This window comes from Anser anser (assembly GCF_964211835.1).
Source record: "Anser anser genome assembly, chromosome: 11".
Classification (NCBI taxonomy): domain Eukaryota; kingdom Metazoa; phylum Chordata; class Aves; order Anseriformes; family Anatidae; genus Anser; species Anser anser.
Genome location: NC_139732.1, coordinates 19915278 through 19931840, shown reverse-complemented (window position 1 = coordinate 19931840; position 16563 = coordinate 19915278). Strand labels below are relative to the sequence as shown.

General features: G+C 35.4%; 1 protein-coding gene and 1 long non-coding RNA gene across 8 annotated transcripts in view; both read right to left on the bottom strand.

Moving 5' to 3' along the window:
* CDH13 (cadherin 13) overlaps nt 1–16563 on the bottom strand; it is a 493014-nt gene that overhangs the window by 398729 nt on the left and 77722 nt on the right. For all 7 annotated transcript variants that reach the window (XR_014588949.1, XR_014588950.1, XR_014588951.1 and 4 more), the window contains exon 2: nt 2028–2139. Coding sequence is in view for 1 of the 7 variants with exons in the window: in XM_083851523.1 (XP_083707649.1) it covers nt 2028–2139 (112 nt within the window). In the remaining 6 variants the exon portion in view is untranslated. The remainder of the gene's footprint in view (nt 1–2027; nt 2140–16563) is intronic.
* Nucleotides 11430–16563, bottom strand: part of LOC310905358 — an 80348-nt gene continuing 75214 nt past the window's right edge. Inside the window, exon 2 of the long non-coding RNA XR_014588970.1 lies at nt 11430–16563. This exon is cut by the window's right edge and continues 40809 nt beyond it. This is a non-coding gene — a long non-coding RNA (uncharacterized lncRNA).

Genomic DNA, 16563 nt, shown 5'->3' with positions numbered 1-16563 from the left:
CTGCTATAGACCTGCTTTGCATATTCGCTCTATTAATTTACATAGCCCTGGAAAGCCTCACATTCCAATGCAACTGCTAAATTACGCTGCTCTTGGGTAAGAGGTATAAAAAGATGCAAGAGCATGCAAAGTGTATTCAAACAGACAATTAAAAATATCAATTCTGTTGACAGCTAAAATGAAGAAACTGTGCAGAGGTTTAATACCACTGCATGAAGGACATACTATTTACAAGTGATTGAATTAACTAGAATCATGCATCGACAATCTGCCTTTGTTGAACATTACGTATTAGGCCAATTTAGTATCTGCTTATTAAAATAATTTAATTCCCAAGATTGTTTCCAGGCGTTTCTAGATCTCCTCCTGTTCTTTCCTTCTTCTCACTTTAATGATGGTATCTTAATTAACGTGCCAGTTTCACACCAGTGCAGTTTGCTGATTCACCACAAAGCTGACCAGTCAACACTGGCTTAATCAATTTATCCTTTACTTGTTTGGCAGAGCAAGCCCAAATCAGCAGGAGATCTGGCCAGACATGCAACAGCCTCAAAATTCAGAAGCAAACAAAGAATACGACAAAGGTTATTTTCATTCAGCTTAACACTAACTAGTTAATATTGTTTTTCCTTGCATAGGTTTTCAGCATTGGAGACTTACCGGCACCACCAGCACAGGAAAGCTGGTAAAGCTGGTCCAGAGGAGGGCCATGAGTATGATCAGAGGGCTGGAGCACTTCTCCTATGAAGAGCTCCTATGGAACACCTCTCCCTCTCCACCTGGGAGAGCTGGGGATTCTATTCAACCGTTCTCTGAATCTATGATTAAATGCAATCTACAAATTTCTATTTTAACAATGTAGGAATGTTTAAATCCAATCAAACCATGTTCATCAATGCCTGGAAGCAATCTTGGGAGTTAAAACAATTTAGAGCAAAATTGCCTAAAGAAATTGGAAGCTTGAAATCTGTCTTCTAAACTGTATAAACTTACAGTTCTGAATAGCATTTTTGTTTTGGTTTGGTTTAAATTTAGTGGTATTTTCAAATCTGTATGCAAATATATTATACCTTCACCCAAACAAGCATAACAGTGTACATATATCAATATGTTGTAATAGTATCTGGAGGCAACTGAGATGGGAAACGTGCATTTAATGAGTAACATTGCTTTGTATGTCTTGGTTTCACTAGACTGTCACTATGCACTGCCTTATATGATCTAGATACTGTATTTAGATAGCAGCACTACTATTTCATGCTGCATATCTAGAAATATTCATGATTTAACAGCAAGCAACCAAGCATAACTAAGGAACTATTAGCAATATATACATATCATGTGCAAATGTGGATGTGTTTGAAAGTTATGAAAATGACAGCAATGTCCCAAAGCCACAGAAATGAACAAGTTGTATCACTTGCTTATTAAAATGATTTGAAGGAACTAAAACCAGGACTCAAAGACAGTTAAGTCTCCTTTAGTTAATGCTTTAAGCATACAGCAGCAGCTTGGATGTGATACCTGGTCATTGGAAATATTATTGAACGATCCATTTGTATAACACATGCAGTAAAAATTTTCTGTCATTGATGATCACAAACTTGATCCAGTCTCTTCTGAATTTCACGGAAAGGCTTGGACTTACACCAGCTTTGAATAGAGGTTGAATTCTAAGATACAAGCTTCTAAACCTGATTTGCAAAGAGGAATTACTAGTGAAATTTCCAAGCAATTTCCAATATTATAGGAAAGACTGTAAAAATCCAAAAAGTGGATGATTTTAAGTTTTCACAACATCCGTATTATCCTAAATTTATGTATATATAGCATTTTGCCATCTCTAATACATGAAACCAAGTAAACTCTCTAGAGATATGGGATTAATGCAGGGAAGCACAGACAGAATGATGGCAATATTCAACACCCTACGTACAATAAAAAGCTTTCTGATAAATGGCAGGAGTGATACGAACATATAGGCAATTCTGATTTCTACACAAGAGTAATATATGAAAATAACATACGGTTCAGAACTGGCTGGTCCTCTGTGAATTCAAATGGCTGTTCAATATAAAAAACCTTTTGCTGGAATCCAGGGATGCATTCTAAATCTTCTGCACATGCAAGCAGCAGAACCTGAAGAAACAAAGGAAATGGACTTTGAACATCCACTCACTCATCCATCATGTTAGCTTCTGGGAATGATACTGGATTTGGGCTCAGTGCTCATAAAACCAAATCTTGGGCTCCACATTCATAAAACAAAATATCCATCACATCACACTTCCCCCTTCAAACCTTCCTAAACATATTTTTTATGGAAGCTTTTGCTTTTGTGTGTGTGTGCTGGCATGGAGATTACAAAACAGTAACTTTGAGGGCTAAGTTCTCAGTCCAGATGATGAATAAAGGATATTATTTGTCTTTATGAAGACATAGGATGCTTTTAGGTTGCTCCTAACAACACAGTTGAACCCAGTTCAGTTTAAATGTGTGCTTAAACTAAACACTTCTAAGTTGATTTAAATAATTGAATGTAAACTGTTGATTTTCTTTTTTTCCTGAGTCACAATTCATTCATTTTCCTCATAATCAAAAACTTCTTTACACCAAGGGAAGACTGAAAATTAAACATGTGCATCATATTGGAGATGGATCTGAAGGTTAAAGTTAAATACAGTTTGTATTACTCTTAATATGTAGTCACCAAACCTCTTTGTCACCACAGGAACACCTTGGCAAAAGTGGGACCTTAAAAGCTAAATAAGATTTGTTGGAAACAGGTATAATGCCAATCTCAGTCTCTGAAGGTTTGTGTTCTATCCCTGAGTACAAAAAACAATCTGAAGTGCTGTTTTTCTTGTCAGTTTTTAAATGAGAGCACAGGGGTAAGAACATCTGAGAAAGATGCAGCAGGAAAAATATACTAAGTAGTTTAAAAGATTAAAGAGAGAGGCAAAAGGAGGAAAGTTCAAGAGAGTAGGAAAACCCAAATCTTTATTTTTCAACTTGTACGAACATAGCCTCATTTTCAAAAGTAGTTTCTGCTTCAGAACCTCCAAAGGTGGTTTTCAAATCCTGGCCTTAACCTGGTGTACACAGCACTGTGTTCTCAAAATTGTTGTGGCCAATGTGCTTCCTGTTGGACATCCAAAGAAAACTCAAAGAGATGGGACACCCATAATGACCAAGGTGAAGAAGGTCAGGCAAATGTGGTGGCCCTGATAGCCACATTTCATGGTTCTACCTCCACAACATTACTGTCTAGGTAAACTGATCCTAATCCTACAAAGATGCCCTGCAAAGTTTTTAACATCTGTATGTTTCCCTCATAGCCACACCGCTTGTAATCCATTCACTCAAAACAGAGCAATACATTTGCTGCTCACTCTTCATGCACTTCACACTCACCAAGTTTCACATGATCCCAGTTATAGAAATCAAAAGCAGCAGTACCTAACCTGGTAGGCATTAGTTCTCCTTACTGAAACCAAGCACTGGATCATTTGTTTCATGTCACTGACATTTGCTATAAAAACTTGGCTAAAAGTGCTGCAGACTGAGAAATAGCCAGACTATTTCGCGACAATTAAGCTAGTGGTATTGAAATGCAGCAGATAGACACCTTTCCTTTCCTCCCTGACCTCTGCTACATTTATCCCTCTGAGGGATTAACCAAGAAAGAAAAGAAAGACTTAAAGTAATAATACACGAAGCAAGGTGCAATACACTTGACTATTACTCACTTCTATATGTCCATGTAACTGCTGCCTTTCTTACAAAAGCTTAAAAAAGCACAGCGCCTAATCCCTCATTCAGTTATTGAGACTGATATATTGATTTTATTGGAGATTCTGGATTCTACAGGGGTTGAGAATTGAACCATCTTCCCCTTCGGTCCTCCAGTATAAGGTATCCATAAACACAAACATACTCAGAGCCTCCCCTCAAAATTTTGCATGAATCTTGATTACTGATCATCAAAAATATCCTGGTATGTATTTAAATGGTCACATGCACACATCAATGAAATTTAAACGTGTATTTTCTGCACGTATTTTCACTGCACAGAGATGTATTTTTAAAGTACCTGTCTCTGACTCATGCTATTACTGAATGAATATACACAAAAATACAGTCAAACAAAATATGCTGAAATTTAACTACAAACCTAATTCTTCCCTTAAAGGACTAATTCAGCAAATAAGAGGCAAATCATATTGTGATCTCCCAGCTTCTGAAGTCTTAAAGTTGAAACTCTTGTCTTATAGACCTATAAATGAAAAGCCTGCTCTGAACATCATCTATGTCAGTGCTCTTTGAGAAGAGAATATGTCTATTTTATCAGATTTGTGACAGTATAAGTTGACTTTGAAATCTGGGCAATCTAAATAGGTCATGAGTTAACTTCTGTAAGCCTGGTACAGAAGCTTCACATAATACGGATGTAGCAAATAGAAAATGACCTTTACTCCCTTTGAAATAATTACAAGACTCAGGCTTGGCCTTGCTGTGAAATGGAACATTTTATTCTACTTGTGCAATTCCAAGCACTTTCTTCTCAACATGTCAGACAAGACGTTAGATTTGCCACCACACAGAGAGTTTTTAATTAATTATCTTTTAGAAGCACAAGCATTCTTTTAATTTACTTGTCTCATGAAGAAACTTCTTCTATAGGACTAAATGTCTATCATGTTAAAATAATTTCTTTTGAGTTTCTTCATGTTGTGAGAAAAAGTCTTTAAAAATATCTTGAAAAGAAAAGCCAAGCACAGATTTGCATTGAAGGCAAAGAGAATATTCAAAGTGGAACACGTTCTGAATTTATCACCATGTAGATTTCACATTTCTTTAACACAATGCAAGTGTTTGTGGGCTGATAGCTACCTAGAGAAATAGCTCAGCTAAATACACTGAAAGTAATGTTTAAAGTGTCATATATGTAGAATTTGGAGTATATAAACATTTTTCACACATGTAGTTGAATATTTATTGGGTAATTAGTACAAAAGGATCCTTCACCCACTGCTAAGAAAAAAAAAAAAAGCTGCATTCTTGAAAGAACATGACAATTATGCAACAAAATTTGCACATGAAAAAGCCTGAGAAGCAAACCAAGGAGCTGTGACCACTCAGACCTAAAGTGCCTCTATTCACTGACAAGCAGAATCCAAGTTTTTCATAACCTAATGTTTTTCAGAAATGTACGGAGTGAAGACTTGTTTTTAATATCCTCACTATTTGACTTTCTGAATTTATTACCAGTCACGATAAGGAAATGTCACTAGTTCAGGTAACTCCTGTGAAAGTTTGGTCACTGAGCTAGAACTAGGCTTGATATCTCATCAGATGCATAAGAAACACCTTTCTTATTATATTTTTTTGGTAGTTAATAAAACAGCAGGCACATGCTTCTGACCTTACTGACCTCAACATTTGCACTGAAAGCTGCTCCCATAGAACATGGGTTAAAAAATCAGTAGAGGACTGCAATTTTATACCATGCCACAATGGAGATTAATAAAGCCCCTCATGTTAAAGTACCTTTGGGCAATGCCACATCTCAAAACCCAGAATTCCTTTACCTCTGTAGTGATGGAAAGTTAATCTCTGTAACGACCTTCCACAAAATTTCAAATGTTCTTTTAGGCTCTCCCAGATTCAATGTATGAAGCAACTCCATTCAGATTTGACTGGCCACTCTCAAAATGAATTCGCTCATCTTTAACTGTAAAAACTCTCACACCTTCATTAGCCCTACTTGCATTAAATCAACTTTCTATTATTAAAAATGCAACCTTCAGAATATTAATTACATTTCACATATATTCCTATAGCGTTAAATTCATCCTTGTGCCAGGCTTTATTTAAACAGAGATGTAACTGGTGCAGACACCTGTGAAAACCATTTGCCCAGCAATGAGTTTTACAAACAAATGCAAACAAATCTCATTTCATGAGGCAGTATTCTATATATAAGACCACATTCTACTTTTGACTTCAGGAAAGTAATTTTAAATGTAAAAATTAAAATTAAAAAAAAAAAAAAGAATATAAAAATCCACAAGAGTTAAAATAGAAATGACACCATGACACCCATCTTGACCATTCCCACCCATCATTTCAAAAGTCCCCAAAATAATGAGTAATTTCTTTAGAAATTAGATTTATTTTCTTGGGGGGGGGGGGGGGGGGGGGGGGGGGGGCAGAGTGGGGATTTAATTATTTTGACTTATTTACTTGTAAAAGTATATGAAAATATATGCTCCTGAACTTTTATCTGGAAGCATGAGAACTAGATTTTTTTTTTTTTTTTTTTTTTTTTGCAGATGACAACTTGAGATTTTCATATAAAATAGTGATCCTAAGAGCTGAGCACCAAGAGGAAAAAGTAATCTGAATAATGAAAACCTCCAACACCAAATTAAATTGCACATGAAAAAATATTTTTTATCATGGAGATTGAGAACTCTGGATCTTAAAAACCTTTCTATCTTCAGGTGCTGCAATACTAGACCCCCAAAAAATGAATGAGGAGGAAGCTGTCAGAGAAGAAAAACTAATTAAGATGCACACAATCACGGTGATTTGCAAAGAGATGATGAAATCCTGCCCTACTGAAGTCAGTAAGAGCTATTCATTGATTTCACGATTTTACTCATGATTTACATGAGGGAGCTATTTAAATGAAATTAAGAGAGGGATACTTAAACAGCTAAAGAGAGCACTGCTTTAAGTAAGGTTCTTATTCTGCATTATGACTCCAATTAGAGTGCCAGCAGGTCCTGAGGCAATCGTTTCATCAAACCACATACAGACTGGACATAAAGTTTTCCTTGTCTTCTGGTACTTTTTAACATCAGTTGGCACGGGGAAAAACTCAAAAGCCTGAATAACTTATCCTCTTATTTGCATAATTATCAAAGTTTTTTATGTTATATAAACGTATGCTGAATTATTTATCTCTGAAAGTGACTAAATTAAATAAAATACACAGCTATTTTGCAATAATTTGATTTCTAGAGCACAAAGGTTTGATGATTTTTTTATTCAATATTTTCACTATGGAGGGAAAGTTTTCACTGTTTCAGGCTTTAACCTCTTCTTTTTATCTGAAAAGGGTCTCAGAAAAAAAGTATTCACAATCTCTACAGCTCTACCTTTAAATCTGATAGTGAATTCAAGTCATTTTTGTAAGAAATGCTATTAAGATTTGGCACTAAGATTCTTCAAGGATGATAAATATCCTTTTAAAGGGCCTACATATCCATTTGCTGCATAGCTCCATCCTAAAAATGAAAGTCACACTTGGAGTACTGAAGGGTGGGCTATGAAAATGCAAATTAAAATGACTTTATTGGCTGAAATGAATTCAGTTCTCCTGTCACTAAGTGGTGTGACTGTGGTAGGCATCCATTAACTAGAAACAAAATATGACAAACTCTTTTGTGAGAGTATCTAGCACAGGAACTTTCTTTTTATGAGCACTTTCCTTGTGAACGTATGTTTATTACAAGCATTTTATCACGAATTCGATAAAAAGTGTGCATCTTCCATGACACTGGAAATCTTGTTAATTTAAGTTATTTGAGAAGTAATTTGCCAGCACTATTGTCTGAACAGACAGCTACTTTCCTTCTGAAAGGAAGGGCCGGAATGAGGAGGAAGATGGCGTACCACCATGGTATTATACTTGGGTAAACAAAACTGCCAAGAAGTGCCTAGCACTCAAAGATGCATCACAGTCATTTTGTCCTGTTGAGCTGGGGTGAGGGACCAAGAACATTTTATTAAACTTCTTCTGAGGTTCAGGCACACCTGAACATACCTCCATGCTGTGAACACAGCCAACACACTCAGAAGCCAGAGGTCACTGAGAAAGAATAGCTCAGCCAGGGGTTGCACCAGTGTCAATGCAGCCATACTGAATACACAGGGTCCCTGGGTATTTTCTTACGCTGAAATCCTTACTACCACAACTTCCACACATCAGAACATGAGCTAGCATTGCTCAAGAGCAAGCTCTAATTTGGGAATCAAGAAAACAAAAAAAACTAAACAAAACACATATATAGGCCTATATAATTTGGGTCTGTATATAAAGAACCATCTCTAGTTTTCAGCTGTGGCATGCAGGCATAGCATAGTCTCCTGGCCAGATCATTTGATTCTTCTTGTGTTCCACAATTCTGGACCCTCATTCTGATGAGCATTTCATAGCTTCCAGAATAAATGTGTTCATGGTCAATTTATAGCCATTTATTCGTGTACCAATCTTTGTCTCATAACCTAATTAACCCTTTTTCTTTGTAAGTCTTCAGCTCGTTAAGCTAGCCAAACCAAATTCTTTTAACCTCTCCTATAGGATCCATTCCTTTGATCATCTCAGTAACCTTTCATTGTGCCTGCTCAGGTTTGCATATGTGCAAAATTCCAGATGAGGGCTCTCCAAGGCCTGGTAAGCAACATTCATATTTCCTTAAGCCTTAAATATGTTGCCTAATGCTCCCTAATATTCCACTTCTCCCTTTAAAGTCTTGTCATTTTTATGGATCACAATCATTCTAAAAATTAACAAACACACAAAAGAGCTGAAAATTTTGACATCAGTGTAGATACTGCTTTCATTTAGCTACAACAATGTTAAGAGGCTTTTACAAACAGAATCAGGATTAATCTTTATGAAATACAAATACAGATGCAAACCCTCATGCACTGTTAAACCTATGCCCTTTCTGGCCAGATGGGAACCAGCTCTGCTCACAGATGGCAGGCATCGTACAGCACAGAGCCCAGGCTTAACTTTCCCTCTCAATAGAGCTTATTAGCTGAGACTCAGGATTTGCTGTGAGAAAATGGTTTCCAGCTCAAGAAGGACAGTATCCACATGGCTCAGAGTGCACGATCAACTTGCTGTTTCATCTGTATAGACATCTCTGAACATCGCTTGGATTTTTGTAAGACTGACAATAACTATCATCCCAGTTCATTAAATACTTTAATGATCAGTAAAAGAGGCCAAAATGCGTTACTTGTGCTCAAAGTGAATAATATTTTTAATTACTCAATTATTTACCAAGTAAATACCTACCCATCACGATTAATGACGCCATTTAACAAATAGAACCCTTCAGACAAAAGAATGGGTTGGGCCCCAAGGTTTTTTTGTTTGTTTATTTTTAGGCATTATGAAAAGAGTAATCACATTTTTCTGAAACCCATACAACACTGGAATGAGATTACAACTGGTTAGCCTATTTAGAGAAGCTGCATAATAAATTCATTTTACAGGGCACAGAAAAATGCAAATGAGCCATTCAATAGCACTTCTGTACTAGTCAAAGAGGCATAAAGAAGAAACATTGAAAGTCAAAGTTCTGTTCTGGTTATACTGCAAGATATGGAATTACCGAAACCTAAACTGCATTACAACAGTAACCTGTACAAAGATTGGTTTATGCCGAACATTTTAGTTATTTATCACCTAATGAAGTAAACAGGTTGATCCTATTTTCGAGCAGTAATGACTTCATGAAACACTTAGATGAATGAAAATATCAATCTCTGTTTTAAAAAAGGAAGTAAATTAAGGATTTTTTTTAAAAACATATTTATAACTCTTCACATACAGTTGCACAGGGCAAAGTCATTATTCCATACAGGAGAATGCTGATGTGGTAAAAGCCATTAGAGAAAAAATTAAAATCATATACTTCTTATAGCAGATAGTGTTGTTTTTTGTTTATGTTGTTGTTTTGTTTTGATAGGATGTCTAGAACCTATAAGGAACATGATTTAGGTTTAATTTCCCAACAGTGTGATCATTATCAAAAAAAAGTACAACCTTCCATCCATTGTTCTCTTTATATTCCACAAAGTTATAAAATAAAGCAATTATTACTACACCACAAAGCTGAACTTACTGTAACATTGAACATCTGTCTTTTGCACTGGTAAGCTAAAACCGAAAATGAACTTGCTGAAAACAATCTTTCAAAGAATAGCATGGATTTGTGCAATAAACACATGCATGGTGCTGTTACCTTGAAACATTATGACAGCAGGAACCAACCCTCAGAACTGTTAACTTAAAAAATAAAGTATGAGAAAGTGAAAATGTCTGCTTTTCAGCCTCAAGAAAACATTTGCTGAACATTTTTTGACCTTCTCCCACACAGTCGCAAACATAGCATTTTTTAAAAATGAATACTTTCAAGTAAATCCCTTGATTCCATCAAGGGTATTGGAGGAAAAAAAAAAAAAAAAAAAGTCCAACGTCCAGACACCCATCATAAAAATTGAAAAATAGCTACAATGCAAGGATCCCAATGCAAACCTGTCAACTGATTGTGTCTTAAGCAGGAGTTGGACTTGATTCTTGTGGGTCCCTTCCAACTCAGGATATTCTATGATTCTGGGAAGAGGACAATATGTTCTGTAAAACCACATGCTATAGGCAGTCTGTAGCAGCATACCATTATCTGCACATCAAATGGCTGTTTTTTTCTTTACCACAAATAATAACTTGCACTATTAGTCTGATAGCAGTAAAATAGATAGTTCTGAAGAGTGGTTTTGTAGCACTTTGTTGCAAAACCAAGCTGATAGGAGGATTCTCCTGTAGTAAGGACAGGGAATATTAGTCACCTGAACCTTTCCTTCCATCATGATGCCAACATGGTCTCTATCTTCTCATCAACTTCTTATTTTCGTTAAACTGGTATGAAACTTAACCCACATAACACAGGGTTATCTACATGATAGATACAGAAGATTTATAATATAATTTAACATTATTTCAGCCTAGAACTCATTTCCTAAGTTGATTATTAAAATTACTTACACACTTCTGCATTTTTCTTGTTCAATGATATGTTTCCCAAGTTATTTTATTTTCATTTTCTAAATATGAGGCATTACCTATGCCTTTTTATTATTGGTAGGCTAGCTACCATTTAAATTTTTAATTTACTTTGTTAAATGTTTTAATTTGTTTGGTCCCATTTCTTGCATCACTGTTCATTTGATCAGTCAAGGGCCTGTGCATTTAGTTACAATAAGCATGAATTTCCAAGCTGCCAGAGTCATACAGAGGTAAAAATAAATAAATAAATAAATAACAAAAGAATACACGTCTTTGGCAGCACCAGCTGCTACTTGAGGAATATTTTTAATAAAACAAAATACAGTTGAAAAACTAAAAAGCACTTGCACCAACTCTTCTGACTCTAGAGGAAGCATGCCCCAGGGGAGAGACAGCAAGCAGTTGAACATTTTTGAGCACATCACAACAAAGCAAAATATCCAAAGCTTACAGACTCCCCTGTGTTAACAGTGACATTGCATCACGAATGACCTTTCCAAAGAAATAAAGCCCATTACAGCTAGGAACATGATAACTGTTAAAGATCAACACTTAGTAGTCAAAGGAGGAGAAAAAAAAAAAAAAAAAGAATTGCACTATCTGGTAAATTAATTAGAACATAAATAATATGAAACTAAGACCTTGGTCTATAACCCTCTCTCTTATAATTGCTTGCCATTTAAAAGCTGAATGAAATCTTTTACGCAAAAGATACAGCTATTGACCCCACAGGTATTAGGAAGTCAAAGAAAATCCTGCCACATGGAGATCTGGTGAGTCCTAGAGAATGTTTTAGTAACATTCTACTGAATATCTATTTGTTTTTATTTTTTCATTGTAGAATTTAGTTCAATTATCAATGAACAACACTACTAGAACATATTGCAAGTTAACTGTTATATATTTCAGGCATTTGGTTGGTTGGTTGTAGAACCAACCATCACAGAACTATTGGACAAAATATGTATATCCAAATTAACATTGTGATTTTTTTTTTTACATGAACTGACAGTCCTGAGACATAAGAACATAACTATGGTTGTATCCCACAAACTACATAATGAAATGTCTACAATAAACTAACATTTGCTTTTTAAATCTGTAAGTAGAAGTCAAGAATTTAGGTTTCTGCAGTAGATAGGAAACTCAGTATGTTATTGTAGCCTCCCCAGTTAACCTCGTATACAGCACTTTGAGTACCGTCCTTAGTTCTACAGTTACCTGTATTCACCGAGTCTATCATCTGTTCTAAAGGAGATTCCACAAGGAAAAGACACAAGCAACAAATGTAAAACATACTGAAGTTTGTGGAAAAAGTTAAATCTCTGCCTTAAGTTGCAAAAGCAAGATCCACATCTATGCTAACGTGAATATAATGACTAAAAGTATTGTGAGGTCAGATTCACATCTTTGTTTAAAAAATTCCTGGACAGACACCACATAAGGACATGCTTTTGCATCCAACTAAACTGAACAGGTAATATTGTCTAGCAATTTGGAATTGAGGGGGTCTGAAGAAGTCTATTTTTCATCATAGATTTAGGCTAAAGAGGTTGGGTTATATTTCTAGATTATTTGAGCTACAAGTAGTAGCCAAAGTATTGAAAATTCCGACACCAGTGTATATGCAGTTGATGATGGAATGTCCTACCACTACTATTTGTAATAGGGGGTTATTTAATTTGTTTATAAGTTTATACAATCAGGTCTTTTGGTGCATTTTGACTAAGTAGAGCTGTTCAAGTTGTACACAAAAATAGGAAGTCTTCAAGAACAAATTCAACTATACAATAATTTAAAAGCACTTTTCCTTGTGCATAGCAATTTAAAATTACTGGAGCACTTCAACTTTTTTCATAAGTGCTTCAGCCTGGAAGTGATTGGGGTTCTGTGCTTGCACAGTATAAAGCAATTTAAAATTATTCAACTGCTTCAATTTTTGTGTAGGTACTTCTATTTGAAAATGACTGGGGTTCTGATCATGTTCTGTATTGAACAATTTTGTATTATTTAAATGCCGATTTATTTATTTAAATCAACGCTTCACATTTGGGACTGAGTTCTAGGAGACTATAGTGGAGTATAAGGCAGTTTAAATTATAGAAGCATTTTACATTTTAACATTTTTCATCTCCTATATAAAAATTTCAGTTTGTAATAGTGAAAGTATGAAGCATTACACTTCAAAATACATCAGCATTATATAAAATCAGAATCATAATTTCTTTTTAAAATTTTATAAGACTTTCATAATCAAATTTACATGTCTTACTGCATACTATGAAACAAGTATTTTAGAAACTACAGACTTTTACTTCAGTAAATAAAAATAATTTCCAAGGATAAGAGCAAATTCTAAAAGAAGTTTTGAGTCCAAAAAAAGTGAGGGTTTATTGCCTCAGCATTTCACTTATTCATCCTCATGTTGAGCAATTGTTCAGGTCCTTTGTAGTACAGATAATGTGTTCACAAGGTTCTGGTTCAAGTTTATTCTAAACATTAATTTTATCAAGTAGAAAATTCAGATTGCACCTTTAGGAATGTCATTCCTCCTTTCACAGGACTGGCATATAGAAACCCGTTTGGATTTCTCCCTCCCCTTCTTTGGTTAATGAAGTTATCTTTCTCAATAGTTACAGACATCCTCTGGTCTCAAGGTTTGCCCTTTGACAAGAGGGGAAATTAAGCTGTGATGTTTGAAAATAGCATTGGAGATGTACAAATGGAAAACTAAGAAATACAGCTGACAGACATCAAACTATTAGTGAATCCTCTACTTTTTTAATGTCTGGTGTCTTTCACTAATATTGCATATTCGATATGCTTACATTTACTACTAAACACATAGCAAAAATCCAACACCAGTATTTTTGTACTTTCCACAGGGATATTCAATGAACATGAATGTGGTCTAACCACTGTTTTAAAATGTGACATTCTGGAAGGAAAAGTTAGTGACTAACTTCTTCACAAGGCTTGCCTCCGTATTTCAGCTTTCACTTTTTAAACACAAATCACATATAAGAAATACAAAAATTTCTCACCAAGAAAAATAACTTCATATTCCTCTGCACATTCATTTGAAAGGATAGTGGCTAGTCCTTAAAGATATTTCATTGGCATGCCTTACTAATCACAGGCTTTTAATTTTGTGTCTCCAGTTTCAATTACAAGTAAACACTGACATCCTCAATTGCACTACACAGAGCTCCCCTTTATCCACAGTTAATCATGCTCACTGCAGCTATTCCCTAGGCTGAGGTTTCAGAGTTCCTAGCTTCTGCAAATCCTCAGTATTACATCTTTGGATTCAGAAATGAAAATACTAACATGTCTTATCGTTCAAAAACACGTGCCCTGGGTTCAGGAAGGACTGTTTTCTCCTCTCCCACTAGTGAGCTGCTGTGCTCCATGTACAGAATTAAGTTGTAAAGCATTGCTAAACTCATTTGAAATATTTTGCTTAAGTAAAACCTCATATTACTGTAATTAAAGAAGCTGTGAGAAACTGTAATTAGACCAAGTGTCCCACAAATATTAATCAGTAAAGTAATATTCTATTATTAAGAAGCAGCTATGCACAGTAGGAGTTTCTCTTGCAAGAAACAAGATTAGGAACCAAGCCAAAAGCAAGCCAGAAGGCACCACAAATTAGCCTATTTGATGCTTTGTTTTACTTTAGGAATGCTTTCACCTGTAGTTTACTTATTTTTGTACTGCATTTTAGTGAAGAAGGTATAAGCAGGCTTTGGGCTAAGGTCCTAGACCTTCTCCTTAGTGCCAGCGTGCCCAGACATTTTGTTAAGGATTTCCCTTCATCTCTTGGCTTGGAACACAGTGGAGGAACTCAGTGCACACCATGGGTAAACCACTTAACCTCCCTAAGTTCCCCCATCTGTAAATGAAAACAATACAATTAACATACTTAGCAGGGAGGTTCTGTCATTTACATAAGTGTTTTGAAGTGATTTGAAATCTTGAGTAAGTACCATATAAATGCTTACAAATATTGGCTGTTTGAGGGACAATCAGGAACAATTTTGAGCATGCAAGAGATAAAATATCATGTCAAAAGCCTCAAAGTCTCTGAAACGTGAGGTGTGCTTAGCTTTATGTTGTTACCCCTGCTCCCTGCCTATCTGTTTAAAAAAGAAAAGCGATAGCTTAAAGTATTTTTCTCTTTGCAAAGTGAAAATACTGAGAGAGTCAGACTAGAATCCAAAAGTAGTAAGTGTTGCGGATTAGTGTAAGATACTGCTATATTCATGTCAAAATTATTTCTAAGTTACACTATCACATACAGGTTCACAACAATATTGTGCAAGATTGCAAATTTATTTTGGGGAGGAACCTTTAATGCAATGGTTTATAAGCAAATAAGTATACGGACCAGTTAATCAAGTATCTGTCCTTTCCAGCTCTGAGTTACTTCACATATATCAAGATGAAGTGATTAACTGTGCTAGTCGACTTTTCCACTGCTGTTAAGAAGAATTATTTTTTAAGCAGCACTTTAAATCACAGATTGTTACCTGAGCTGTTAAAAATAGATTTAAAATTGAGACTTTATCTAAGCTATATCTATTTGCTACATCTAGAATACAACCATTAACTTCCTCCTATATTGCTCTTGTGTGTATTCACCACCCCTAAAGAGAAGGGTTTGCTTTAGAAGACAGACGGAAGAAGAGATCTATAAAGAACAAGGCTTCAAAATTTGAAAGTCGGATTTTTATTTTTATTTTTTAATTAGGTTGAATAGCTACATTCATATATAGATATGCAAGTCAAGCATTAGCTATTATGATCTTTTCAGCACTGTAGAAAATTATAATCAAGCCCAACTCTTAGTTCTCCATGCCTCAGTACTCACAGATATTCTTTATGTATTACTGAAGAAGCGACAAGAAAACACACCATCCACAGCTTCCATAGGACTCTGCCTTCTATACATGATGAAATGCATCTCAACTAGAACAGTCATTCTAGTAGCTTGTCTATACTGAAATGTTACCTTTTTATTTTGCACTTGTTAATGCCTTGATGACAACAAATTCTTCATAAGTAACTTGCATAAAATCAATATTAATATAAAAAATTGAAAAGTAAAACTCTTACAAGAGATTTATGCTCAATGTAACCCTAGGTTTTAAACTCACACAGGACATTTAAAAATTCAAAGTAGTGATCTACCTTGTAGAACACGACAAAAACTTTGAAAGACAAAGCCATAATGCAAATGAGACAATTACGTTTGCTTCTGCCAAAAATAAAATTGAAAATCCCTTGTATGCATTGGCCAGAGAAACAAAAGCCAAGTAGTAAAAGCAACAAATATTACACCGAACACATGGAGAATGAGAAAGTGTTTGGTCACGTGTCAGGGAAACCACTCGTTCTATTCCTTTCTTTCAAAAATAAAGAGAATCCAGAAAGTTAGGCACAGCACATTTGGCAAAAGTAGGGACATTCCCAAAAAGCAAGAGTTTGCTATGATATGTTATTCTCATGCAGTGAGATGAGGGATTTACAATATTTAGATATATATTTAATTCAATTGGTAAAGAACCTAGAGGAAGAACTCATTAGTGAAAGTCAATTAGCCCCAAGGGGGAAGCAAGCAACAATGGAGATGAGTTGAAGAAGAACTGAGAGTTGGGGGGTGCAGAATGTTCTCTTATGAAGTTCACAGA